This window comes from Leptonychotes weddellii, chromosome 6 (assembly GCF_054177405.1).
Source record: "Leptonychotes weddellii isolate Sample4059 chromosome 6, ASM5417740v2, whole genome shotgun sequence".
Lineage (NCBI taxonomy): Eukaryota > Metazoa > Chordata > Mammalia > Carnivora > Phocidae > Leptonychotes > Leptonychotes weddellii.
Genome location: NC_138374.1, coordinates 136,622,984 through 136,648,899, shown reverse-complemented (window position 1 = coordinate 136,648,899; position 25,916 = coordinate 136,622,984). Strand labels below are relative to the sequence as shown.

Below are 25,916 nucleotides of genomic sequence, written 5' to 3'. Positions count from 1 at the left end.
TCGCCTCGGAGAAACCTTCCTGAGACGCCGTTTCAGCAAGAAAGCGCCCACATCCCAGTACAACTGGACAGAACGGCACCAGGAGACGGGGTGGGCTTCGAGGGATCTTTATTAAGTGATGCTTCAGTCTCAGTCTCTGCCAGGGACTGGGAGTCGGGGTGACCCCACTGCCCCCAGGTCGTCCCAGACGTGCTGTCTTAGAGGAAGGAGGCAAGAAGCCTGCTTTCCTCTGAGAACAGCCTGGGAAGCTAGGCTAGCGCTGGGGTGGGGGCAGCAGAGCCGAGCCCCGCCGCCCCCTCCCACGAGCTCCTGGCCAGCCCCAGGGCAAGGGGCCGAGGCGTCCCTGGCCGGAGCCTCCCCCACGGCCTGCCCTGAGCGATTCATGATCTCGGCTCCCACATTCACCTCGCCACCGGCCACGAGCAAGCGAGCCCCATGCTCAGCCCCAGCAGGACAGCAGGCCCCCGACCAGGCAGCTCAACGGGCCCCTCCTCTCTGCGGCCCACCTCCACGCAGGCCTCTCCCAGACCGTCAGGGGGCTGGTGGCCTGGCGCCGCACCCCCTCCCCTTCCTGGCATCGCACTCCGCCCCCTGCACAGATCACGACTGTGGGGCTGGTGGGCCCGGGACCCTCGCTGGCCCACGGGGCCAGCCTGCCGTCAAGAGGGGCCTGCTCCGTGCCCTGGAAGCTGGGCAGACGCAGAGCGAGGGCAGAAGTGGGGCGGCTGGGTGCGTGACTCCCACAGCAGCAGGAGGGGGCGAGCCCTGGCCCTGCTCTTGGTGCCAGCAGCTCCAGGCCCCTCTTCTGGAAGAGTCCCCATGGCTCCAGAACTGCCCCCGCCTGTGCAAAGGGAGGGGAGGATGGGGGGTCCTCCAGGAGGGGAAGGGTCTGCAGAGAACCACCCACACATCCGGTGTTACCCAATTCCTCCCCTGGCACCAGAGGATCCAACTCCTGACGCCAACCACCCTGCGTCTTGAGTGAGGAAGGGGGGCCCTTCTGCTGTCCCTTCCCCTCAGAGGTCCACAAACCACTCCAATGGAACGCAGACGCCCACGCCTGCCACCTGCCCCTGGTGACAGCAGGGGGCTGAGGCAGAAGGGCTGGCTGGGGGCCCACAGGCCTCTCCTGCTCCCAGCACTTCCCCCACTTTCCTGACGTCGTCTTGGCGACAGGGGGACCCGCCCTCCCAGCCGGCTCTGGGCCCTCCCTGTGGCTCCCGGGCCCTCCCTGCGGCCTGTGTGCAGCTGGGCTTCCTTCCTGCGTGCGTGCGTGAGTCTGCGTGTGGTGGGGTGACTACAGGTGGTGGTCCTGGCTGCCAGGGAGGGCAGGAGAGATCTGGATGCAGCCCCACTGCAGGGCCTGGGGGTCCGTCTCAACCAATCTCCTTCCACTGCTTGTAGAAGTCCAGAACATTCTTGATGTCCACACTGGCGTGTGCGGCGGCCTGCAGAGCTGCCTAACGGATGGGGGAAGCAAGAAAAGCAAGTGTGTGGAGTGTTCTGAGAAGAGAGTCCCTTTGGCACCTCTTCCCCATTCACCCCTATCCCCCCACCTCATGGACCTACCTGCATAGGGCCTGAGAGCGCACCGGGGTTGTCCAGTGGAAGGCCTGTGACGATGGTCACCATGCCGCTTGGGTCCTCCTCACCTGCCCCCTGGGCCAGAGTCAACTGTTTGCAGCTGTCCAGGATCTTATAGAGAGTCCTGGTAGGAAGAGGAGGTGGGCCAAGCCCCAGCATGAGCGCAGCCCGGACGCCAGGATCCCCAGGGCCCAGGGGAAGCTGGGGACAGGGAGGGCAGCAGGAGAGCGAGCAGGAGAAACCAGGCGGCCAGGGCAGTGGTTCTGGAGGGTGTCCTCAGGGAGTGGGCAGAGGGACACTGAGCGGGGACACCAAGCCCCGGCATCTCAGGGCCACAGGGGCTCCGGGGCTCCGGGGCTAGAGCCCCTTCTCCCGCCCCACAGGGGACAGGCGCAGGACGCCCTGGCGGGCTGAGCGTGACCAGGCTGGTCCCTCTAGCTGCTGCAGGACCATCTGGCCTGGGGAGAGGTTGGAGAGGAGCGAGGCGGACAGCCTAGCTGAGGTTCTAGGAGCACGGGGCTGGCATTTTACCAGGCGTCTGCATCCTGCCTCTTCAGCTTATGCCGCTCGAAGCTCTTTCCCACCTCTTTCTGGCAGCGAATATACCTGCGAGGGAGACAGCGGGGTGGGGGGGGGGGCGGTCAGAGGAGGCGGAGCGCCTCCCACAAAGCACCTCGCTGTGGCCCAGGGGAGGAGGCCCAGTCTCTCCCATCACAGCTCTGTTGGGAGCCATTTCAAAGGAGCTTCCTGGCCAGTGAGCCCAGCTCGCTTTTCCTCCTCCTGATAACATCGATCCTTCGGTTCCTCCCAGGGGAGGAGCTGAGAAGGGAGAAACAGCAGATGCTTTTCAAGTCAGGGCTTCTGCAGACAAGGTCCAAACAAGCAGGCTTTGTTCGGCTTCCTGGCCGGGCAGAGGCGGCAGGGGAGCCGGGGAGCAAGGGCCAGTTTCTCCCTCTACTGCGCCCGCCGCCCGCTACTCTCCCAGCCCCGGAGCGCAGGAGGGCGGGCATGTGTGGGCCTGAGCACCAACACGCCGCCACCTGCCAGTCCCTGGCTAGCTGCAACGGGGAGGGCACCCCGGTACCCCTGATCACACAGCCCGACCCTAAAACAGCAGAAACTCCTGCCAAGGAGCCCACAGCCCAGAGCTGGGGGGAACGGAGGGTCCTGCCCCCATCTCCCTGCTGATGCTGACCTCGTGTCTGCCCCAGAGGCAAAGAGACAGCAGGTCGGTGTCCCCCGTGACCACCCTCCATCCACACCTGAGACCCTGACCTGTAATCACATCTCTGCAAGTGTGTGTCTTACCCATGGGGAGCCAGGGACAAACACTCTTGTCGGGGAGCCTGACCCGGGGCTCGAGAGAGGCCCAGCCAGGCCCACACTCACCTGTTTCCTTTCTTAAACTCTGCCTCCAAGTATCGGATCCCATCCCGGGCCCCTGGGTGTTCCTTCTTCAGCAAGTCCAGGCCATCGATCACTGGAGGACAAGGTGGGGATGGGGAAGGATGCAACAGGTGAGCTCTCGCTGCTGTGGCCCAGGGCTCCGCAGGAAGCGGCTGAGCTCGCGGGGGTCCCCCAGCCCCCCGCTGCAGGAGAAGCAGGGCCCGGGGCTCCTACGCGGCTCCCAGAGCTCTTCCGAAGCACGGCCTTCTGCGAGCAGCAGAGCCGGCGCTCGAGCAAGTGCGTTCGCTTAGATTTTCCTCTCATTTCTAACCATCTCGCGAGTCAGAATTTAACAGGGACGGTCACGCGCGTTCCACAGATGAAGTGACCAAGCTTTAGAAAGGTGGCAGGACCTGACCGAGACCACGGTATGGAAACTGGGCCCCCATGAGCGCTTCTCCATCGCAAGCCGAAGTCTCTTCTTAGCCACACCCTGCCCCACCTCCCAGCATGCCTACCCGTCCTTGGGATGATGACAATGAAGCGGCCGCTGGTGGCCAGCTGGCGGATGACCGGGAGGTGGTGGCAGAGGGCCTGGGTGTCAGGGACGAGGTAGGGAGACATTGCCGACTGGGCCTTGGGCTGCTGCAGGCTCCCTTCCAGCTGAGAGACCTCGAGCTGAGGACAGAGGGCAGAGTGTGGGGCTGCGCGGGCCCTGCAGCCTGGGCGGGGAGGATGGAACCCAAAGGGGCCCTCATGGGGCATCTCCTGCTGCAAAGGGGGCAGGGGGCTCCCTACACCAAGGCCTTGGAGGAAAGGGGGGCGGGAAGAAGGGAAGGTGAAGAGAAAGGAAAGACAGCAGAGAAGGCAGAAAGGGGCCATCAAGGCTCAGTGAGGAAATGGGCAAGGAAAGGAATTCTGGGAGGTGATGCGGTTAAAGTGAAGGCCACCACGGAAGCGGGGAGACGGAACAGAGCTGGGGGGGGCACAGTGGAACGGGGTAGGGGAGGCAGCGGAACCAAACGGGAGCTGTGCAACAGAGCAGGGGGCAGCGGCTGGAGGGGATGGCTGCCGCTGGAGCCTGGCCAATGACCAGATCAAGAACAGGAGCAGCTGGGTCCCGACTGCCCACCTGAAGTCGCAGCTGGGCCATGTCTCTCATCAGCCTGTTCCGACGGGCTTCCTCCTGTGCCTATGAGGAGAAACACATGCTAAGCTTGGGACCAAGAGCTGGGGCCACAGTCCTTTCCCCAGCGATCAAGAGGTATAACAGATTATCTGAGAAGAACTCCCAGGGTCTGAAACAGGAAGCCCTCATGTGAAGTCAGCTCTCTCACTCGCGCTAAGAGAAGGAGAGGGAGGCTCGGGAGACAAACCACTCCTCTGGCGGAGAAGGACCTGGGACCCGCGCCGAAGCTCTCGCTGGCCCAGGCGCTCGGAGAGGAGCGCCTGGCTGCACGTCAGGCTTCCCGCTCTGCCCCTCTGCTCCATGCGGTCCCCGCACACCCCACCTTCTATCACCATCCACTTGCCAACTTCTTCCAAATCCACAGCTCCAGCCCACACAGCCCCCGCCCCCGCTCCTCCAAACTTGCTGCTGCCCTTCTGGTGGTTCCCAGATGTGGGAAACCAGCCACCATGTGCACGAGGCAGCGGCGGCGAAGCGGGCTGTGACCATTCCCTCATGGCTCCCCGTCACCACTTCCCCGTCCTGCCGACCGCACCGCCTAAAAATCGCTCACACCCTTCCGCTCCCCTCCACCGCGTGACCCCCTAAGCTGGTTCCTCCCACCTCCTCCTCCCTGGCCCGCGCCCCTACCCCCAGCCACCTTCCCTGCCGGCAACCAGACGCCATCTGCTGTGCACCGTGGCCCCGATTAAAAGTCCTCTGATGGGGCGCCTGGGTGGCTCAGTCGGTTAAGTGACTGCCTTCGGCTCAAGTCACGATCCTGGAGTCCCGGGATCGAGTCCCGCATCGGGATCCCTGCTCAGCGGGGGTCTGCTCCTCCCTCTGACCCTCCCCCCTCTCATGTGCTCTCTCTCTCTCATTCTGTCTCAGATAAATAAATAAAATCTTAAAAAAAAAAAAAAGTCCTCTGATGGTTTCCCTCTGTCTTCTGGATGAAGCCCAAATTCCCTAACGTGGTGTAAAGATGAGATTAAGGGGGCGCCTGGGTGGCTCAGTCGTTAAGCGTCTGCCTTCTGCTCAGGTCATGGTCCCAGGGTCCTGGGATCGAGCCCCGCATCGGGCTCCCTGCTCAGCGGGAAGCCTGCTTCTCCCTCTCCCACTCCCCCTGCTTGTGTTCCCTCTCTCGCTGTCAAATAAATAAAATCTTAAAAAAAAAAATTAAAAAAAAAAAAATAAAGACGAGATTAAGGATGGGGACTTATCCTTAAATATCAGCTGGGGGGTGGCCACCAAAGGCTCTCTGATGGGCAAAGTGACATCCTCAGACCGGTGCTTTACAACATTAAGCCTGAATGTATAATCACATTCTAACCACGAGAACACGTGGCCAAGACATGTCTGGACAAAGCCAGGTTGAGCGACATCCTACAAAATAATTGACCAATACTCCTCTGAAGTGTCAAGGTCACGAAAGGAAAACTGAGGAACTGTCACAGCCCAGAGCAGACCCAGGAGGCACACAACCCAACATAATGGGAGAGCCTGGGAAAGAAAACAGACATTAGGGGCCCCTGGGTGGCTCAGTCATTAAGCATCTGCCTTTGGCTCAGGTCATGGTCCCTGGGTCCTGGGGTCGAGCCCCGCATCGGGCTCTGTGCTTGGCCTCTCCCTCTGCCCCTCCCCCTGCTCGTGCTCTCTCTTCCTCCTGCTCTCTAATAAATAAATAAAATCTTTAAAAAAACAAAAAAGAAAACAGACGTCAGTGGAAAATCTAGTGAAATCTGAAAAAAAGTCTATGGTTAACAGTACTGCACCGTCCCGACGTCTTGGTTGTGCAAGATGCACCTACGTCCCTGCAGAGTCTGCATGACAGAGCGGCCCCTTGGAGAAACCCGGGTGCAGCAAGGAGAGGAGGAGGCACCCGAGCAGGCCCCGCCGGCGGACTGGCGAGGACGGGGAGCGCTGTCTGTAGGAATCAAGCCCAGGGAGCAGCCTTTCAGGCTAGAATTGGAATTGTGATGCCCCTCTGCTGGGGGGGGGGGGGGAGCGGGCATCCATCCGGATCCAGGAAGGGCAGAGCTGCACCACCCTCGGGCTCTGGCATCCCCGGGCCAGCGGCTCAGAGATGTGGGCCTCTGCCGTCCTCAGGGAACACCTGAGGAACCACAGGAAAGATGGGTCCCTAACCCGGGCAGATGCTGGCGTCCCGAAGCAGGAGCAGCGGCCCCTGGCACCCAGTGGGCCCGCAGAGAAGCCGCGCCCCACGGCAGCTTAGAAGAGCCAGTCTGCCCAATCCCAGAGCCCTGGCTCTGCCACGGACAGTCTGTCTTCCGTGGTTCTGTGCGCCCTGGGCGAGTGCAGGAGAGGGTAAGCGCACCTCGCAGAGCTGCGCCCAAGGTCGAATGAGCTGTCCCGGGCCAACTCGGCTTGGCACGCAGAAAGCTCTCAATACGTGATGGCAGATGTCAATATGGGGATGGCCACGATTGCTGCTAAGGGATAAGGGGTGGACGTGTGCCACTTGGCAGTGCAGGGGGCAGTCCCAGCAGACGATGTGACCTCGGGGTCCAGCACCACCTGCGAGGGGCTTTCAGGTGCTCCCTGTCCCTGAGGAAGAGTCTTGGAGCTTTAAGCTAAAGGAAATGCCTGCAAAAGCTACCACTTTTTAAAGCTGTGTAATTTCCCCATGATTACCTTTGTAATTATGTGTTTTCCTCTACAGAACAGCAACAAAAGCCTTAACACAAAAGGTGTTTTTTTTGAACAAAACGAGCTTGCTTTTAAGATTGCAAAGAAGGGAGTTTCTGGTGAGCCTGTGCTCCTTCCCAGCCACGCGCAACGTCCGCAGGAAGGGGGTGCTCAGAGAGGCCGGGAGGCCTGCAGCTTGGGACGAAGAAGAACCATGGACGTTTGCAGAGACACGTGGGCCGTGTCAGTGCCAGACGCCCCCCCCGCCGAATGTACTGCCATCCAGCTGGGAGGACAGCGCGCTCAGAGCGGGGCAGGCCCCGGCGCAGAGCCTGGACTTTGCTCCCCGAGCGTCAGCCCCACAAGAGACTATCTTGTTTGCTGCTATGACCCCGGTACCCACAGAGCAGACAGGCCCGGCACAGAGCAGACGCTCGGTCAGTGTGGGGACCAGATTCTGAATGGAGAGGAGGTAACCCTGGCCACCTCCTATTTTCTGGGGCTCCTGGAGGGAAGGATCCTGCCTGGCGTCTGATACCCAGATCCTGCCACTCCCCCCCGCCCCCAGTCTGCAGCCCCCAGAGAGGAAGGGCCAGGAGCACCTGCTGAGCACGCACGGTGCCCGAAACACACGCTCCTCCTAGCGTCACAACTACCCTATGACACAGGCTTAGCAAGGAGCTCGGACTCGGGCGGGGGGGGGACAGAGACGGCCCTTAAGCCCAGGCAGTCGGGACACAGGCCTGGTGCCACGCTGCCTCTACTCAAAGCTCCACTCCCCCCGTCTGCTGGCCCACCCACAGCCCCCATCCCTGCGCTCTTCCATCAGGGGCCCCCGGTCCATCAGGGGCCTCTTCGGCTTGCTTCCTCAGCGTGCCCGGCGGGAGCGGAGCATACAGGGAGGGCAGGCAGGACGACTCACCATGCGGAACTGCGCCTGGGCCTGCTGCAGCACGCCCTCCTGCTCCGACTGGGCGATGCTCACGAAAATGCCGGCCTCCGTGCTGAACTGCAGGATGCTGCCTTGCAGGCGGGCCACGAAGTGGCCAAAGCTGCGGATGCAGCAAATGCGCACGACCGACTGTGAGGGGATGCGGGAGCCGGTCAGGCGGGGGCTCCTTGGAAAGGCCAGTGGTCTGGAGGGTGGGAGAGGGGAGTCCCGAGACCCAGAGCCTCGAGATGCCAGGAAAGGAGACTGTCCAGGCAGGACTAGTGAACCAGGACTCAGGTGGAGACAAAATAGGCAGTGCACCAGGCTGAGAATGGGAGGACCTGGGCGCTCACGCCACCTCCCTCCTTGGGGTCTTGCGTGGAAAAACGAGGGAACTGAGCCACTTTTTTGGTTGGCAAAACAATTCTTCCCCATCAAACAAAAATCTCTAGAACCCTAAAATATGAAACAGACTAGAGCCAAGGTGCTCTGGCTGGAGAGGAGCAAGCAAGAGGCCCATGCGAGTGCCGGCGAGGGCGCCGGGAGCCTGTCTGCTCTGCTTCCCCTGCCGTCCCCAGGCGGCCCGCTCCGGAAGGCAGACGCAAGGGTGACCGGCCTGGGCGGGCAGCATTCCGCCTTCCAGCTCTCGACGGCCTCCTGTCCAGCTCACAGGACACTGCACCCAGAGTGGAGAAGAGCATGAGAACAGCTCCTAAGCCCTAATGGCCCCCCCATTCCACCCTCTGCAAAAGGTGGACATGGTGGAGGGAAGCCCACGAGCAGACACTCCATAAAGAAGCAGCCCGCGGGAAGGGGAGCAAGCTCCGCGGCTCACGAAGGAGGCACGGCCAGCCCAGCCCTGAGGACACCCTGCCTGTCTGGACAGGAGGGCCACCTGCTTCGCTGTGGGGCTAGACTAACAACAGAGCTGGTGGCGTCAGAAATGCCATGCTCACCTCCTCTAAGGTGCTAAGCAGGGACCGATCCGTGTCAAAGTTAAAGCGTCGATGGGCAGCCCGGAGGGGAGGCAGATTACGAAGGGCCGTGTCCTCTGGGAGCAGCAGGCTGGAGGGCAGGTCAGGCAGTTCACAACCTTCGAGAAGGTCTTGGACCTCGGGACACAGGGCCAGGCCTGGAGAGAAGACGCGTGAGACCACCTGCCCTGTGGGAGCCCCCAGAGGAACACAGCCCTTCCCCTGGGAGAACAGGGAGATGGGCACACAGAGCCATCCCACACGGCTCGCGGAGACCAGAGCTGGTGGGGTAGGGGGAGCAGGGCAGGCATGGGGAGCAATGGGCTCCGATGCGAAAGGCTCCCCGACACCAGGGTGGACCCGAGGCAGGCTCTGGAGGGGGACGTACACACCTCTCGTGAGGCCAGAGGTGGGAACCAGAGGACAGGTGCAGCTGCAGGTGGCAGGAGGAGGTGAGCTCTGGAGGCCCAGGAGGACTCTCAGCAACCAGGGCTGGCTCTCAGGCTCGCCTCTCTCCGCTCCTGCCCGCCCCATGGCCTTCCCCGGGGAGCACACTCCCTGGCCAACCAGGCCACCTGCCCACAGTGAGGCAGTGTTGGGGGAAACCGGAGACGCAGACACCACAATGGCTGCTGTGTGTCAGGGTGGCGGGTGAGTCCCATTAACCTCCTTCTCCCCAGGCTGGATTACCAGGGAGGGGGCTGGGCTTCGTGGGGCCATGAGGGAAAGGGGAAGGGGGGCGGTGCTGGGCACCCACTCACCAGACTCCTGGAGCTCACCAGCAGCTGGCAACAGGTTCAGCAACACAGACAGGCGATTCCACAGACTTTGAGAGCTCTGTGGAGAGGGGAGGCCTTCAGCGGAGTGGGGGGCGAGAAAAGCAGGACGCCTGGGGGGTCTAGGGGCTATGGCCACAGGCCTAGAGCGATCTGATAGAAAAATTAACTGAAGAGGCCAAGGGGGGACTCCTGGGAGACCTGGAAAACAGGGAGCTAATCCCATGAGGAATGAAGGGGGAACCACGGGCCTGGCTGAACTTCATCACCAGCAGCAAGGTCATGGGGAGAAGGTGTGAGGCCACAGAAAGGACACTCTGGATTCTGGGAGTGGGAAAAGCTAGAGGGCTGGAGGCGGCTTCTCCCCGTTGTTCAGCCCTCCGTGTGCCCATCCTGGGACACCTGTGTGGGAATGTGACCCCACATCCCCATCTTTAGCACACCTGATGACTAAGGGTGGTGAGTAACTCGCTGCCAGCACACTTAAGCACACACCCAAGGGTGTGCCTGGCCCTAACCCCAACTTTCATCTGGGGAGGACAGCGACCTACAGGGGAGGAGTCTTCCACGGCACAGCAGATGTGTTCCTGGGATAAAGCAACACGGGAAAAAACCGCCAGGCCCTCAAGGACCAAGACAGACTGAACCTGGGGAGAAGGCGCCTGCGCCCCCTGCCTCCACAGCGCAGCCTGACACCATGCCCTCCACTGCTCCCCTGCCCCAACGCCTCCACCCTGTCTGGTGGTCCTGCCATCGCTGGGTCCCGTCTCCCTGGCACCACTCGGTGCCCCCTCCTCCCTCTGGACTCCAGGACCAGGCTCAAGGCCGGCCCTCACACACACGCCTTTATCGACCCCAGTCCTGACGACAGGCGGTACGCCCGGTGCGAGAGGCACGAAGTGGACTAAGCACTTTCCCCATCCACGGACTTTGGGCCTCAGGCCAGGCCACAGGCTCCTGGAGGGCAGAGATCATGTCTAATCCTTTCCTTGTAAGAAGCCTAAGGGCCCACCCAAAGCAGATGCCTGCCGTCACTTCTGTGGTGATGGAAGCAGCTGAGGGGCCTCCAGGCTGTGCTTCCCCCCGACGCCCGGAGTGCCGCACCTGCGCACACACGACGATGAGGTCAGGGTTGGCCCGCAACCAGTCCAGGAAGACCTTCACGGCGGGAAGCAGGCCTTCGGCCGCCAAAACTTGTAGCTTCTCCTGGACGCTGCGCTCATTCCGACAGGAGCGCCCGCTGGACTCACTGCCCTCCGACTCGGAGCCCTCCTCAGAGGCTGGGGGTGGGGGACAGAGAGCCAGGATGAACAGCAGGCACGTGGCATCGGGCTTCAGCTCCAGGCCGGGGGCACACTCGCCCTGCCTGCCCTCTGGAGCAGTTCTAATGTGAAAGATGGGGAACTCGCTACGCACTCCTGCTTAATCCTTCTACGCCCACTAACCTGATGCTTTTAAGCCAAGAGACTGCTGCCTCCACCCTTCTTGAGACGCCTGGGTGGCTCAGTCGGTTAAGCGTCTGCCTTCGACTCAGGTCATGATCTCAGGGGCCTGGGATCGAGCCCTGCATCTGGCTCCCTGCTCAGTGGGGAGCCTGCTTTTCCATCTCCCTCTGCCTGCCGCTCCCCCTGCTTGTGCTCTGACAGATAAATAAAATCTTAAAAACAAAAACAAAAAATGTTTCTTTCTGGGGCCCCTAGGTGGCTCAGTCGGTTGAATGCTGGACTCTTGATCTCAGCTCAGGTCTTGATCTCAGGGTCATGAGTTCAAGCCCTGTGCTGTGCTCCACACCAGGTGTGGAGCCTACTGAAAAAGAATAAATAAAACAAAGTGGCGCCTGGGTGGCTCAGTCGTTAAGCGTCTGCCTTCGGCTCAGGTCATAATCCCGGGGTCCTGGGATCGAGCCCCACATCGGGCTCCCTGCTCGGCGGGAAGCCTGCTTCTCCCTCTTCCACTCCCCCTGCTTGTGTTCCCTCTCTAGCTGTGTCTCTCTCTGTCAAATAAAATCTTTAAAAAAAATAAAATACTAAAACTAATGATGTAATGTATGGGGATTATCATAAGAATAAAAAAATAAATAAATAAAATAACACAAAAAACAAAAACAAAATACAGTTCTTTCTGTCTCAAGCTAAATTGGGAGGGTGGTCTACAGCTATTCTCTCAACCAGCGTTTATAAAAGGCCTACTCTCTGCTAGAAAGCAGGGCAGACAATCAGAAGGGAGCTGTCAGGGAGGGAGAAAAGGCATACAGAATTAAAAGAAACACCCCCGAGGTGCCTGGGTGGCTCACTCGGTTAAGTGTCTGACTCCTGGTTTCAGCTCAGGTCACAATCTCAGGGTCTGTGAGATCGAGCCCCGTGTCAGGCTCTGCGCTCAGCACGGAGTCAGCTTGGGATTCTCTCTCCCCCTTTCCCTCCCTCTCCGCTCCTCCCCCCTCACGCAGGCACACGCTAATAAATAAACTGAATTAAAAAAAAAATGGGGCGCCTGGGTGGCTCAGTCGTTAGGTGTCTGCCTTCGGCTCAGGTCATGGTCCCAGGGTCCTGGGACCGAGCCCCGCATCGGGCTCCCTGCTCTGCGGGAGTCTGCTTCTCCCTCTCCCACTCCCCCTGCTTGTGTTCCTTCTCTCACTGTATCTCGGTCAAATAAATAAATAAAATCTTGAAAAAAAAAGAAAAAAGAAAAAAACGACCCCCACCTCCTACCTCTTTAACCTGGCAGGTCAGAGCACGGAGCAGACCGCTCCAGCTCTGCACCCTGGCTTCCTAGCTGCTTCTATCCCTGAAGCGTTCCCTGCGTCCCACCCACGTACAGGCACGGCGTGAGGAACTGAGAATCCAAGGACAGAGCAAACACACACCGTCCTGTCCCCAAGAGGCTCATGGTCTCGTTGGGGAGACAGACAAGCCAACCGACAAGTACGCCTGAGTGGGAGAGGCCTAGAGGCTGTGGCGGGGCAGAGGCTACAGGAGCCCACAGGGAGGAAATCTCCCCTGGCCTCAGAAGAAGCCTAGACCCAGTGATTTCTAAGGGAACGCCAGAGGGCAAGTAAGAATGAGCCAAGCAACAGGCCAGGGGCAAGGGGCAGCATTTAGAAGAGGGATGAGAACTCTTCCCCCAAAAGAGTGCTGAGAAAGTTCAACAAGACAACAGCCGACAGAAGTCCAGCCCGGCGCCTGAGAAAGCAGGCACTGGGCGCCTCCTGTGTGGGGAAGAGCCTCGGGAGAGAGGTCCCCTGGTGGGCCGAGGGCCGGTGGCAGTGGTCGTGTGGGGAGCCAAGCCCCACACTCACGGGGCAGAACGCCAGCAGCAGTGGGGATTCTCAGGACAACACTCCTGGCCAGGACCAGAGGAAGCAGGGAAGGCAGCGAGGCGGGGCGGGGAGGCTCCCGCAGAGACAGGCAAGCCGCCTCTTCAGGGCGATGGCGGCAAGTGCAGACCAGAGCAGCCCGAAGAGCTACCTGGCTCCGAGGGCTTGTCCGCATCTCCGTTGACACAGGGTGTGCGGCTGGCCACGGTGTGAGGTTCGCTGGGGGGCTGCAGGAGCAGGTTGCTGAAGGTGGGGGCCAGTCGGAAGCAGCGCTTGGTCTGGAACATCTGGGTGGACATGGCTTGCAGGTTGCTGGCAATGCTAGCTTCACTGGGGCCCAGGGGGCCATTGAGAGACTCGGGAGCCTCTGACCTGGGCCGAGCAGGCTCCAGGGCTGGGGACCGTGTCCCCTCCTCATCCTCCATGTCTTCCAGGTCTGACCGGGACTCCTGGCTGTTCATTTCTGAGTCTGTCTCAGCATCAAAGGCTGTTCCCCCACCTTCGAGACTCTTGTCGGAGCCACTGTCCGAGCCCTCGCTGGCCCTGGCCGAGTCGTGGCTGGAGTCCGAGTCGAAGCCTTCGCTCAGGTCACTGTCCTCTCCAGCTCTGGGTGGGTGGCGGCGACGGCGGAGGCAGGAGAGACGGGAGAACTTCCGGCTCTTTCTGACCTCACCCGCGGGAGGTGCTGCGGGAGGGGGCTCAGGGCCTGGCGCCTCCTCCTTCTCCAAGGGCTCATCTGTGCAGAGAGGACAGTCAGGCGGGGCCTCGGGACAAACTGGAGCCCGGAAGTTGGAAGGTGCTCTTCAACACCTCCTCCCGAGCCACGCCCACGCCCCCTCCCTCCGTCATCCGCCCCAGGCTGACCCAGCCGGTCGCATCGCCCCAGCCTGCACCTGTGCCTTCGCTCTGGAACGTCGGCACGGGGTTCTCGCCCTCCTCCAGCTCAGCCTGCAGCCGTATATTGACGTGGTTGACCAGGTGGGAGAAGAGGGCCAGGGTGAAGGCAATGGCCGCGCTGTATTGCTTGGAGCCTAAAGCCAGGACAGCCAGGCATCAGGGGCCCAGGGCTGTGAGGAGGAGGTGCCGTTCACTCCGGCCCCATCTCACCTGTTCTCCACCCTTCCAAGGATCCAACTACTTCTCAAAGCTTCTTCTAAGGAGAAAAGCCTTCTCAGGTCTCTGCGTGATTATCCCGTCGTCTAGAACGTACCAGCCCACTCCGTGCGCCCCAGGTAAGCATATCCTCTAGCCCCACGCCATTCTCCCTGGCTCTGATGCCTTCACGCGGGCTCCTCCTCGCAGCCCAGCACCACACACCCGGCCCTGCCGCCCCCTCCCTCCCGACTCGGCTCCACGTGGCCCGCTGCAGAAAGGTCTGCACAACTGCCCGAGCGCCCCCGCAGCGAAGTCTGAATTCTGTCTGGGTCATCAGCTAAGTATCCTGCCTCTCCTGTCTGCGGGCTGTGGCCAAGAGTGTGTCTGGGAGGGGCACGGGGGAGGGGGGTGGAGATAGGCTGTGGCCTCTGTTCCTTCCCCAGCAGATCCTTCAGGGTAGGGTTCCCCGGCCCTCACACCCACAGCCAAATGCTCCTGGAAGTTGGGCAGCAAGGCCCCCAGCAGCCCCAGGGGAGAAGGCGGGGCACAGGGAGTTACCTGCTCTCTTCAAGCTGTGCACGCCCATGAGACAGATGATGACCATCTGAAAGATGAGGAGGTCCGGGAGGAAAGCGTAGCCGCCCTCATAGTCCTCCTCGCCCTCGCTGGCCAGGCTGAGGCTGGGAGACGGGGGCAGGTAGAAGAGGCAGAGGTTGAAATCCTCCAGGACTGACTGGCAGAGTGACGTCAGCTCTGAGTCCACCGGGCTGCAGAAGGGCAGGAGAGACAGGGAGGTCCGTGACTCAGTCGGGGGCAGGCACGAGGAGCCGTGGGCACAGGGACGGCCACAGAGAGAGCCGCCCTGGTGGGGCTCACGGGACACAGGCCAAGGGCCTGCCCTCTTGTGCTCACCTGCTCCTGGGCTGCAGGAGGCTTTGCAGGTACATGAAGTTCACCAGCAACCTCTTGATATCTTTACATCTGGAAGAAGAGGAACCCAAGGGAAATGGCAAATGGCTCCAGAGCCCCTCCAGTCCCACCACACCAGCCGCAGAGACCCCTCCGGCCCACAGGCCCTACGCACCGCTTCTTGCTGGGAGACAGTTTCCGAGCCTCGCACTTTTTCAACTGGTGGTACATTTTGGCTGCCTTGTCATACAGCCGCTTGAGATTCCCATAGGCCCCCTCAAAGGACACTTCCGACTGGATGCTGAAGGAGATACAGACGAACACTGTGGAGTCTCGGCAGGGGACGGTGCTCTACGGGCGCTTGAGGGAATAATGCTTCTAGCCAACGCACGCTGCCCCCAGCCTCGCCTTCCACGTACAGACTCAGGGTGAAGGCCATCTTTCCGGATAAAATACACAGACACAACTTCCAGATAAACATACTGAACATAATGCCTTCGCTTCCTCCGTAAGTGGAATGATTGCTTCTACTCTGTTACTGTGACTTAAGTAAGTTACCATCCCTGAAATACACCAGCCTCCATCTTTTGTGAAGCACAGAGTACTTAACAGGTGGCATCTAAGAAGCCGGCCACATACAAGGGAGCGTACACACAATTTCAGGGCTCACGACACTGGTTCGGATGCGCGTGTGTGTGCCATGTGCCAGGCCCCATACCCTGATACCGTCCACACGTGCGCACGAGGACGTGGAGCCCGGAAGAGCAGGAACGTTGTGCAGGCCCCACGGCGAACACAAGCTAGAGCAGTCTCCAAGCCCAGCCTGCCTCACTGCAGTATCTAGGACACCAACCGTGCACTGGGCTGTTTTTAATGTCTTTTCGGGGGAAACAATCTTTTCATTGTAAGAAGCAAGGAATAGAAAAGAAGAAATATATGTTAATGGTGAATAAAAGATAGCTATGAATTCCTTGACACTCCTGCCATTCAGTGGGTTCTGCGTCTACTCCCCTTAAATCGGGGGGCCCGGGGGGAAGGACCAGGCAATGCAGCTGCTCTGATCAGAACACTGTGCAGGTGACTCTGCCAGTTTCCAGGCCCAGGCCATAAGAGACTGGCAGATTCTAAATCTCTTGGATCATTATCCACTGTCTGAAGCCTTGAGCTACCACATAAGAAATCCATCTCTCCCAAGGAAGAGAGACCACACGGAGTGGGAGGGGGTCCAGATGAGTCTCGATCCAGATAGATCAGCCCTCCAGGGCTGCTGAATACCAATGACTGATCCTAGACAAGGCCACCGAGGGGAAAAGAACTGCCAGACTGAGCCCCACCCAAATACCTAACCCATGAACATGAGACGTGAATGCTTTAACATAGGAGGGTAGGACTTCAGCAGGCACCTCCCAAACCTGGATGTGCTGGGCTGTCTTTGGAAGTGACTCACCCTAAATCATGGTCATGGGTGTGATGAGGGACCAAGGGGGCATTCCCCGGAAGGCACGAGAGAATTGGGGAAGAGGCAACGGAAACCTACAAACCTGGTAACTGTATTTAAGAATTAAAACAGTGGCCTCTGGGGCCAGTCTGTACCGATCCAGGAAAGGAGACGGGCACCCCAAGAGCAGATACTGTGTTGATTCAAGGGAAAAGGTTTCCCAGACCAGGTGAGCCGAGGATCATGGCACAGGGAATTACAAGGCATAATCTTTACACTTTGGTACATGGCCAGTACAGTTACGAAGACCAGCTTACTTTACTCCCTTTGCCTTGAAGCCCAGTTCACAGCAGCGTCTTCTGCAAATGTCTGGCTTCTCATGGAGCCGTCGGCCCCTACGAGGCTGCCGCTGGGGCCCCGGCAGTTTATTTCTGACTATAACGTCATCAAGGGCACCAGCCAACCTATCAGGCACACGTGCACTTGGCTCTGCCGACTCGGGGACCTAAACCCACTCAGCCTCAGCTGTCCTGAAACCGAGGTTTCTTATTCTGAGGGAGCATCAGCACCGGGGAAACAGTGGGCCACCCTGCTGCTCAGCTGGTCCTCCCACACTGTCACCACAGTCACTCTGAGACACTGAAGCTCGACAGTTCTGCACTTGTCAACCACTACCCTGATAACATTTTATTCCCCACGTCTTTTTTTTAGGATTTTGTTTGTTTATGTGACAGAGAGACACAGCGAGAAAGGGAACACAAGCAGGGGGAGTGGGAGAGAGAAAAGCAGGCTTCCCACTGAGCAGGGAGCCCGATGCGGGGCTCAATCCCAGGACCCCGGGATCATGACCTGAGCCGAAGGCAGACGCTTGACGACTGAGCCCCCCAGGTGCCCCCCCGATCCCATGTACTTCCTCCTTCCAGACAGCAATTCTGAACTTACAGGAGACGGTGGGCAGCTACGTTGGCTGCCTGAGAGCCAACAAATCCAGGGGGTTCTGTGACAAGCAGCCCTACCTCCGCCCGGGATAGGAAAGGAGGGGGCGTGAAGCAGCAGCGGGGCGGCCTGGCCGGGGGGAAGGGGGAGGCAGGCACTCACCAGCGCAGGTAACAGTACATGGCCTCCACGCTGTAGTACTTGCCGCCTGCAAGCGTGCCCAGCTGGTTGAAGGGCATTCCTGAAGGAAGACAGAAGTCACACGGTCCGGGGCCACGACCCAGCACTGCTGAGCACCGGGCACTCGTGGGGAGGAGGACCGGGTCTGCAGCGGACACCGGCGTCCTTGGGGAAGAGCAGCTCACCTATCTCCCCAGGGGACTGACTACAGACTCCCTGCCGGTCTGGCCTGCCAGGGGGTTCAGCACCGAGGGGGTGCTGTTCCGTCAGCGGCGGCTGTGGCCCCTCTAAGGCTGATGGAATGCCATGGAGCCCTCTCCTCTATCCCAGCTCGGTTTCTCACCCCTGAACTCTCCTACTACGAGCTAATCCCCGCCTCTCCCTGCAACGGAGCCTCCTCCCTTCTCCCACTGTGCAGGCCATGGGGACAGCTAAAGTAGAAGTTCCTCTTTCTACAGAGACCTCAGGGACAGGGGAGCCTTCTTCTCTTCCTTCCCCTCTGCCTTCCTCCTTCTTAGATGAGGACTCTGCATTCCTCTTGAGCGTGTGTTCCGAGGGGGAGAATGCCCAACCAAGGTGAAGTCTGATGGGACCGAGCATGGGGAGGACCCACGGAAGCCAATGCGGCCTGCCTGCCCTCTTAACGTTGTCTTCCTGTTGGAAAATGCTGCCTGGTAGGGAGGCCCGAGTGGGGGGTGCCACTTACCAATCTGGGGAGCTACTGACAAGGCTTGGTAGTAAAATCTCTCAGCTAGCAGCTCGGTGTCTACACCAGCTAATTCATTCTGATATCGCGCTGCAGGAGACAGAAGGAAGGAAACGTGATGATGCTGTGTTTCAGAAAAACCTCCCCTCATCTGGGAGTCCACTCTGTGGAGCTGTAGTAAGAGCCTGGGAGGAAGATACCTGAGCTAGGAGGCAGGCTGCTTGGGCCTCTGGCACAATCTTAACTCTGCATGACTATGGGCAAATTGTTCAACTCTCTCTTCCTTGCTGGTAGCTTCAAAATGTAGAGAATGTTAAGTGTTTGTAAAAAGACTCTTGCTTATCTCCTCCCAATGAAGGGGACCTGCAGCAGACGTAACTGCTTGGGAAGACCCCTGGTACTGGGTTCTAGAATATAGCTGCTTGATTCTGGAGTGAAGACATTACCGAGGACACCTGGTCAGTCTACATGAAGCAGCTGGCGCTCTCTGTGCACAGGGCCCATGAGGGGACCAGGAGTGGGCGGGGCAGGGAGGGAAAGAGCCTCAGGTGACAAAAGGCAATGCATCCAACAGCCTAATGAGAAACCTTTAGCTACCAGGACTAGAGGCCCAGGGGCCAGCAGGCAAGAGAGTACTCCTCCATTCTGAGAACATTTGTTGGGCAGGGAAGTCCTCCATGAGGCCTAACTTCAATTCCTCTAGGAGTCCATGAAGAAAGAAAAAAGCAAACCCCAAAGAAGGAGAAGAGTATCCAATTAAGGTCTTCCTAACCCACTACTGAAACTGAGTAATCACCCAGACTTTCTCAAAGTTCATTTTCCCTCCTCCATAGTCACTGGTCCTTCCTGGCTCACGGAGGGGCAGTGAGAAGGGCACATCGTTTGATGGGGGGGTCCTCCTCCTGCTCCCCCATCACATACAAGGTGGTACCAACAACAGAAGCAGCTTTCCGCCTGTCCTGGAGCCCAACCCAAAAAGGAAAGGTTCAGATTCTTACACAAGTCCCCCAGGTACATGAGACATCGGTGACACGCCATCTGTGCCCAGTCCATCTCCTTCCCCGAAGCCGACACTGGCTTCCTGCATCCTGGGAAAGACAGACAGAGACCGTCAGAAGCCCGTTCCCCAGCCCCCTACCTAACGGGAAACACCTTTCCCAGGTGGAAAAAGGAGATCAAGAATCCACGGCTTGTCCTAAAACAGTGTTAGGGGGTTAGAGAAGACACGCATCCAGAACCCAGGTAGAGAGACAGAGGCTCACAGATAGGGGTCATTCACAGGAGAGGAAGGAACTGGAGGAGATGGGCAAGGGTCCCTGGGCCAGGACAGTTCCCTGGGGGAAGGCGACGTGAAAGGTCATCATAGGCGGGCTTCTACAAAGGAAGAAGAGGTGAAGCTCAAGTGTCAGGACAGTCTTGGCTGCCTTGGGTAGAAGCTCCCCACATAAGAGTGAAAGGTCTGAGTAGAGACGGGAAACCTGTGCATGAGGCCAAGGTAGGTGCTCCAGGCTCCTGCCTGGGGAGGAGGTGCACGGAGAAGGCTACCTACTGGAGGGTCTGCCCATGAGGGAGACAGCTGAGCTTGCCATGCCTGAGGACCGGTGTGGCCAGAGCCTGATATGTTGGGCTCTCCGCTCCCCCTTCACCCAAGCAGCTTTGCAGCCTCACTTCAGAGAGCTTGAGCTCTTTGGGAGGCAGTTTTCCCACGTACCAGGTACTGGTCTAAGTGTCGCTCAGTGCCAATTTAACAGATCCTCACAGCAACCTCACGAGGAGGTCACTCTCACTGCTCCCAGGCGGTAGTCAAGGAGACTGTCACACAGCGGGTAAGTGGGAGAGCCAGGACTCGAAGGGCACACTGGCTCCAGAGTCCCTCCCCCCTTGTCCACCTCACGCTGCCGGCTGCGTGACTCCCACCCTGAAAAGCGAACCGAACAGCATAGTCAGCTGAACGTGAAAACATCAACGAGGAGGAAAACAGAGTTTGGGGAACTGATTCTCTGAAGTGAGACAATATTTGTTGTCCTTCACTTTTGGGGGCTCTGGACCTCTCCGGCCATCTGGTATAGTCTGTGAGGGCGGTCTTAGGTTACACTGTTGTTTTTAAATCATGTTTTGTAAACGCACCAAATGCAGTGCTACGCTTCTGACCGGAGACTGCCCTATGGTGGCAGTCACAAGCTCGGGTCCCGGGAGTCCAGCAAGGGCGGGGGCAGAGGCGGGGCAGGGAAGGAGCGTGAGGGGCCAGAGGTCAGACAAGGAGGGAAGGAGGTCAGCCAGAGCCACGGACACCTCAGACAGCCGCACAGAGACCGGCGCTCTCCTGCGGGAATGTCCATAATCCCCAAACATTTCTAAAACTGTCAATACTTGCAAAAAAACTGGGAAACAATCTCTGAAGTTAAAAGAAACAGTGCTGGGGGCACCCGACCAGCTCAGTCGGGGGGGTGGGAGGCTCCTGATCTTGGGGTCGTGAGTTGAAGCCCCACGCTGGGTGTAGAGATTACGTAAATAAATAAACAAATAAATAAAAACTTAAAAAAGAAACAGTGCCAACCAAATTCAACTGCAAGAAGAAAACAAATGCTATTAATATCATCCTCCAGTGCCAGACCTGCTCTAGATCATTCCATCCCTCCTTCCGACTCAGTCTACAGTCCCAACCAACAGAAACCTCTCTCTTTCCTTCAGATCTTCACCCTACCTCATGTGCTTGTTTGGATAAACCCGAAGTCCATGGACTATATGAAGGTCTTGCTAGAATCCTCTCTGCCTGACTAGGTCACAAGCTACAGTACCCAGAAGAATAAGAAGGCCAGATGTGGACGCATATATCCTTGCTCCTCAAGCCCACCTTTCAGAGTTCACTGACCTATGAGGGGGTCGGTGACATGGGTCCAGTCGATGCAGCACTGAAGTTCCAGCTGGTAGTGGGACTGGATATAGAGAAGCAGATGCTGGTAGAAGCCAATCCCAGCGACCAGGTGCGTCCTGTAGGCACATTCCAAGGTGCTCCGGCTGTGGATGTGCTGGACGTTGGGAAAGTGAAGGGGCTGGCTAAGCAGTAAGCTCAGAGGACTGTTCTTCCTCCCTAACCCAGTTCTTCTCATGAGGAAATGAACTTAGATTCTTGGCTCTGAAACTTCATCCACTCTCCTTGCACTCACAAGTTATCCCCACACCCTTAGATCCACTTCTCTGAACTTCCCATCTGGGATGAGGCTCCTCCTCCCCCAATCCTAATTACATCTGACCCCCTCCCTTTCTGCCATCTTTTCCTTGGCTCCTCTACCTCCAACCATGTCCTGGCCCACCTTCCTAGCTGTCTCTTCCTTTCTTAGCTTCCCTCTTTAGACAACGTTTCTTCTCAAAATCTAGGACCTCCCCTTACCTTTTTGTTAGTCTTGATAAGCTGAATAACTTCGTAGTATACCTTTCTCCATAGCAGCTCCTCAGCCTTCCTCCCATAGTCCACTGGGTGCAGGAACATAAGCTTGACGCAGAGCTCGCGCAGCCTGAGGGTACAGAGGAGCACAAGAGACTGACCATCCTTGGGGCAAGGAAGCATTTGCCAATACCCCGACCAACAAATCCCTGTGCCTCCCAAGGGACATCCAGGGTCAGTCTGCATGACCCGGGACAAAGAGCTGTCCTGGAAAGCAGTGGAAGCCCCAAAGGATAGAGGCAGGAGCAGTAAGAACTTTAATAATCTTCTTTTTCCCCTGCACACTTCTCTCCTTTTTTCCTGCCTTTAACCCCATCTTTCTTTCCTGTCATTTTGTAGCATGGCCAGCTCCCCCAACTCCAATGCCATCCGTATGGCACCAGTCTGTTAGATGTAGAAGCTGCAGAAAGACTGAGGGGTCCCCTTCCTCTCTTAGGAGGGCCAGAGTTCACAGCCCATTATTATACCATGAGGTCAGGAGATAAGAGAGAACATGCGTCTACATGCGACAGCGTTTCAGGGGGAGAAGAGCAGAGAAACCGTTAAGGATCTGTGGTTTAGAGTCTCCAGCTTACTTGTTCCTCAGGCTAATGTTCTCTGGTTTGAACACTTCTTGATAAGCGGTTTTGTTGCAAAGGATGAGGTCAAGTCGATGCACAGCCTCCACCACAGCCCTGGAGGGAAATACAGGCAAACAGCCCCTGAGCCATGCATATATCCAGGCAGGCTGGGGGGACGGGGCGAGGGGGGCACTGATCCTAGGGGAGAAGCTGCAGAATTAGGGGCAGGGAAATGGGAAGGCTGCAGGCTGGGCTGCACCCAACAAGATGAACAGTCTCCCCGCCCCCCTGACAGAACAGCCCCCTACCCCGGGGGACATTTCTGACTATCACTACTTGTGGCGGGGATTCGAGGGGGTGGGGGGAATTGCTACTGGCATTCAGTGGGTGCGGCCAGATACCCCACAATACACAGGACAGTCCACCACATTAACTATCCTACCCCAAATGTCCAAGGTGTCAAGGTAGAGAAACCCTGTGATATGAGAAGCTAGACTCTCTTAATGGAAAGAGTCTATGCTGCGATGCCAACAGAAAATCCAGGCTCTGACCGCTGGCTGTGTCTAAGACTGTAACTTTGGGCAAATTATCGGAGCTCTCCAAGCCTCAGCTGCCCTGTCCATAAAAATGGGGACAGGAACAGCAGCTGCCTCAGAGGACTGTGAGGATGAACTGAAAGAACTTACGGGTGGCCTTGGCATACGGCAGCCATTCAACAAATAATGGTGACATGAATTAATTACTGTGCACGGGCTTATTGTCTCTGACACAAAGGAAAGGCATTCCTAGCATAAAATTCTATTTCTGAATCAGTGGGGTATGGAAAAATAGGGGGGGGGCTGAGCTGTGTACTGCACAGTCACAAGGTCTTCTGGGTTCTTTGTTTGATATTAAAGGCTCTGGGTCCTGGGCAAAATATCTAACTTCTTTATGTCCCAGTTCTCCTATCTACAAAATGAGAGTAATATTATCACCCACGGTGTGAGGATTAAATTAGCTAATACACAAAGCACTCATAATAGTGCCTCGTACATGCGGAGCATTCAATAAGCATTAGCTTCCATCTCTCTTGTCATAAGGCTAAGGAGGAGACTCCAGACACCACGAGAAAAGGCCAAGGAAACTCCACAAGGGATGGCTAAGAAGTGCCAGAGGTATGTGTCACCTCTAGAAAGGTAAAACCCAGAGGAAGACAGATAGCAGCTGTGAAAACAGGTAAACTCAGACACAGCTCCAGGCACAAAAGCAACAAAGAAAGGGGGCATTAGTGATTCCCAAAACAATTCAAAATTGTTTCAGAATACTGAGACATGGGCTCCTGGGCTGGGGCAAGTGGGCCCCGGCAGGCAAGCTCCCTGTGGTGGCTCAGGTGGGACGCCAGCAAAAGCTGCCCTGCCCAGGGAAAAGTGACCACCAGCACGCAGGTGAGTGGGTGGGAGGGTAATCCAGGCCTTCCACAGGCAATCTTTAGAGCTCAGCATTTCTCCAAATGCCTTCTGGGCTGCCCAGAGAAGGGAGCCAAGCCCTTTCAGCCAGCCTGGCCCTCGATGCCAGCGCCATCAGACAGCCATCAGTGACTTTACTCTAGGCCTGCTTAGTGCCCCAGGGCAGGGCTTCTGAACTTCTGTGCCATGGACAGATCTCAGAAGTGTGTACACATGTCTTTATGGACTGCTCCACAGCTCTCCTTAGTTCTCAATCCAAGAAAGCTTAATAACCATTACTCTAGGAAGTTCTAATTGCAAATCTTTTTTTTTTTTTTTTTTTAAGTAATCTCTATACCCAACGTGGGGCTCAAACGCATGGCCCTGAGATCAAGAGTTGCATGCTCTCCTGACTGAGCCAGCCAAGCGCCCCGAAATATGTTTTTTAAAAATAGTTAATCGGCCTAATTAATTAATTGGTGTTTGTGACCCGCCCAGCATCCCTTCTACTGCTGCCTTTTCTTCTGAGAGGCTTAAAACATTTCAGAATCTCATTTCTATAAACAGACTGTGGGAATTTCCCAAATTTACTGAAGCTTAGAGTGACAGTTTCGTAGTCTAACAGCACATTTATGTTGGGCAGAGAAATCAGACCTTCCTTCCCCAGTTCCTTCCAATAGCCACCACTGCGTTCATAAAGAACAAAAACAGGGGCGCCTGGGTGGCTCCATCGTTAGGCGTCTGCCTTCGACTCAGGTCATGATCCCAGGGTCCTGAGATCGAGCCCCGCATCGGGCTCCCTGCTCAGCAGGAGGCCTGCTTCTCCCTCTGCCGCTCCCCCTGCTTGTGCTCTCTCTCTCGCTGTCTCTGTCAAATAAGTAAAATCTTAAAAAAAAAAAAAAATACAAACAGAGACCTGCTGCCTCACATTTCCACCCTGCTCAAAGCCAAGAACTCACAGTCGCAGGCAGAGGTGCCCACATGCACACATGTAAGCCACATGTGCTCACACATCACCTTCAGTCAGCCAGTCCTGTGAGGGTAGTGGGTGGAGGAAGAACTAGGCCTGCGAACGATCAGAAGGATGACCAGGGCCATTACCAAAAGCTGGAGACAAGGACGGAATCTTGCAGGCAGGGCCCACGCTCTGACAGGCCGCGCTGACATTCAGCAGCATGACACGGCACACGTGCCAACCAGAGCCAACTGCTCACCCGCCTGAGCCGGCTAGGGCAGCCCACAGTGGGCGCCCAGGGGCTGCTGGATTGGATCACTCTTCTATTTTTGGAGCAGCCCATACTCCCCTCTGCCTCGGACTTACAAAGGCCGAAAAGGCAGGATGCCGATTCCAGGGAGGAAAAGACAACATGCTCTTGACTCTTTCACTGCCAAGATGGGGCCCACCGCTCCAAGGGCCCTGTTCAACAGACCTGAGCTAAACGAAAAATCCAAACCCTATGCCCTACTAGAAAGCAGCAACCTCAAGTTGGTCTCACGCTTCACCCCATTCTGCCCCAGTTCTAGAAACCACGTCCCAGCTGCCCCCCATAAAACAATCCTCGACCCTGTGTGGAAAGAGGCACAGCGGCCTCAACAGAGGGATGGGGGATGTAGACAGGACCTGCGGAGGGCGAGTGGCGCTGCGGCAACCAGAAACCAGGAATGGAAGCTGCTGGCAAGAGACTGTAGTCATGAGGCTGGGAGGAAGCGGGGCTCGGGATAGGAGGACCCAGGTGCCCTGAAACGGGCTCCCATGACCTAGGAACACTCCGGACTCACAGCCCTTCGTGGCCCTTCCAGACCAACACAACTCGTCTTCAGCCTCTCTCTTTTCATTCAAACTCCGCACACCTGGAGCCAGAGGGACTTTCGAGTGTATCCAACCCAAGCCTGTCCTCTCCAGGATGAGGAGAGCGAGGCCCAAGGTCACACGGAGCGCCCGGCTCTCCGGACCGCAGGCCGGGGCGCTCCCCTCCGCGTCCTGCGGGGTTCGGAGCGCCGCTCCCTTCCGGGTTCTCCCCGCCTGCGACCCCACCCTCACCTCCGCGGCCCGCACAGCTCGGGGCCCGCCCCAGGCGCCCGGCCAGGGGCCTCCTCCACGTGCGCCCCTCGGCCGCCCGGCCGCCCCCGCCCTCGGCCCGGGCCCCGCGCCCTCCCGCTCCCCCCGCACCCCGGCCCGCACCCCGGCCCCGCCCGCCGCGGCCCCGCCCCCGCGGCGCCCACTTCCCCGGCGGCCGCACGCACGCCCCGGCCCCTCACCGGTAAAGCCGCTTGGTGTGGAGGACCTTCGCCTCGGGCTCGCTGCTCTCCCCTGGGGGGGGGCCTTGGCTCATGGTGCCCGGGTCCGGGGCGGCTCCCGGTCACAGGCCCCCGCCGCCCGCCGCTACCGCCACCACTGCCGAGTCCGGCCGGAGCCGCAGCCGCCGCCGCCGCCGGCCCTGC

The 25,916-nt window shown here is 58.2% G+C and overlaps 1 protein-coding gene across 4 annotated transcripts; it reads right to left on the bottom strand.

Moving 5' to 3' along the window:
* Positions 1-91: 91 nt before the first annotated feature.
* SMG5 (SMG5 nonsense mediated mRNA decay factor) lies at positions 92-25,893 on the bottom strand. 4 transcript variants are annotated; one of them, XM_081825428.1, is made up of 22 exons: positions 25,734-25,893; positions 22,066-22,164; positions 21,437-21,560; positions 20,918-21,074; positions 19,044-19,133; positions 18,046-18,135; positions 17,322-17,400; positions 14,961-15,086; positions 14,789-14,857; positions 14,435-14,643; positions 13,675-13,812; positions 12,933-13,517; positions 10,573-10,748; positions 9,454-9,529; positions 8,675-8,850; positions 7,710-7,868; positions 4,103-4,162; positions 3,489-3,648; positions 2,974-3,064; positions 2,116-2,190; positions 1,570-1,708; positions 92-1,460 (listed from the first exon to the last, which is right to left on the bottom strand). In XM_081825428.1, the coding sequence occupies exons 1-22, from the start codon at positions 25,805-25,807 to the stop codon at positions 1,377-1,379; spliced, it is 3,036 nt and encodes a 1,011-aa protein (XP_081681554.1). In that variant the 5' UTR covers positions 25,808-25,893; the 3' UTR covers positions 92-1,376. The 4 variants fall into 4 exon arrangements, with proteins under 4 accessions (XP_081681554.1, XP_081681556.1, XP_081681555.1 ...); XM_081825430.1 differs by lacking the exon at positions 25,734-25,893 and adding an exon at positions 24,796-25,001; XM_081825429.1 differs by lacking the exon at positions 13,675-13,812.
* Positions 25,894-25,916: the final 23 nt, after the last annotated feature.

Bases quoted from the DNA above. Each gene is read 5' to 3' on its own strand.
- SMG5 (XM_081825428.1), bottom strand. From the start codon at position 25,807: ATGAGCCAAGGCCCCCCCCCAGGGGAGAGCAGCGAGCCCGAGGCGAAG. The intron at 15,087-17,321 runs GTGAGTGCCTGC...TATCTCCTTCAG, and splicing joins ATGTACTGTTACCTGCGCTG to CATCCAGTCGGAAGTGTCCT. The intron at 1,461-1,569 runs GTAGGTCCATGA...CCCATCCGTTAG, and splicing joins CGCTCTCAGGCCCTATGCAG to GCAGCTCTGCAGGCCGCCGC.